This window comes from Monodon monoceros, unplaced genomic scaffold (genome assembly GCF_005190385.1).
Source record: "Monodon monoceros isolate NGI ecotype Baffin Bay Population unplaced genomic scaffold, NGI_Narwhal_1 Super_Scaffold_18, whole genome shotgun sequence".
NCBI classification, from domain to species: Eukaryota; Metazoa; Chordata; class Mammalia; order Artiodactyla; family Monodontidae; genus Monodon; species Monodon monoceros.
In genome coordinates this window covers 145,989,854-145,991,468 of record NW_021703774.1, presented here as the reverse complement: position 1 = coordinate 145,991,468, position 1,615 = coordinate 145,989,854, and the positions used below count along the sequence as shown (strand labels likewise).

Sequence of the window (1,615 nt, the reverse complement as noted above, 5' to 3'; positions counted from 1 at the left end):
ATGAGGAAAGAGTTGTGTGTTACTTCTGAGCAGAAGCTTTAAGAGTCATCATGTATTTCAACCATTGTTGCTTTCTCTCTCTCATAAGACTTTCATGTGCCAGATACAGCCTCATCCTTCACACTGGATCCAAGAATCCAATGGCAGAAGGCCACAGTCTACTTACAACTGACATAGAACATAAGAAATATATGAACTTTTACTGTTGTAAGCCACTGAGATTATGGGGTTGTTTCTCAACCAAAATGTAGCAAGTTGATCAAGACAACCATGTTTGGTTTCATGTACCACATTTGTTCCATTGACCAAGTTCTATGTTGGTTCAAATGCATGATATTTGTTTCATATGTTATATATGCTGTCCCTCAACATTGGACAATCTACCACAGGCCCCTCCACCCCAGGCCCCTCCTGTCTTCCAGTTCACCAGGCTAATCTACTCCTCTGCATCACTTTGAGAAAAGCCCTCTTAATGTCCTCGCTCCTCAAAATGTAGACCACAGGGTTAAGCAGGACAGTGAAGACATTATAAAAGAGTGAGATCTGCTTGTCTTGCTCAGGGGAATATCTTGAATTGGGCCTTATATAGATGTAGGTGGCTGGAGCATAGAAGAATGTGACCACAGTCAGGTGGGAAGCACAAATAGAGAAAGCCTTGCAGCGGGGCTGCATGGACTTGATCTTGAGAATGGCCTGGGCAATACGGATGTAGGAAGCCACAATGAGGGAGAGTGGGGCAACAACCATGAAGACACTGATGACCAATATAAATGAGGTTGGTATCCATGCAAGCCAAGCTTCGTACTGAGGGACCCTCACAGAAGTAGTGGTTGACCATGTTGGGCCCACAGTATGGCAGCCTCATAGTGAAAAATGTATGGATCACAGAGAAGAAGAAACCACAGGCCCAGGTCCCAGCTGACAGCCGTGTGCACAGATCCCAGCTAAGGATGACAGCATAACGCGGAGGGTAGCAGATGGCCACATATCGGTCATAAGCCATGACTACAAAGAAAATGGACTCGGTCAGGCCCAGAGCACCAAACATATACATTTGTAGCCAACAGCCAGCAAAGGAGATGGTCTGAGATTGAGCAAGAAGATGCGCCAACATCTGGGGCATGGTGGTGGTGACAGAGCCCATATCCAGCAGGGAGAGGATACAGAGGAAGAAGTACATGGGAGTGTGGAGATGCATGTCCAGGCATATCAGGGTGATGATGAGCCCATTGCCAAGGACTGAGCTCAGATAAAGGAGAAAGAAGGCAATGAAGAGGATCCTGTTGGTCGTGGGGTCACTGGAGAAGCCAAGCAGGATAAATTCAGAAACCCAGCTTTGGTTCTGCCCTGGAGGCATCCGCATGGTGGGCCTATAAGAGAATCACATTCATTTCAATGTCATCTAAAATATGATAGCCTAGTAAGAACTGGAGGCAGACAGGCGGGGACTTTAATTCTGGACCCACTACTCACCTACTGCCCTGAACCAGTGACTTAACTCTCTGAGCCTCAATCTTCTCATCTGTAAAATGTGACTAATACTACTCATCTCTCAGGGTTTTTATGAGAAGTTGGGGCAATGTATAAAAGTGTCTTATATGATGTCTTAAAACAC

The 1,615-nt window shown here is 45.8% G+C and overlaps 1 protein-coding gene across 1 annotated transcript; it reads right to left on the bottom strand.

Annotated features, from left to right (window-relative positions):
- Positions 1-423: 423 nt before the first annotated feature.
- Positions 424-1,363, bottom strand: LOC114899904 (olfactory receptor 2A2-like). The gene is given in 2 exon segments (XM_029231062.1): positions 424-763; positions 765-1,363. Coding segments are annotated over 2 exon segments (939 nt in total).
- Between the last annotated feature and the right edge of the window lie 252 nt (positions 1,364-1,615).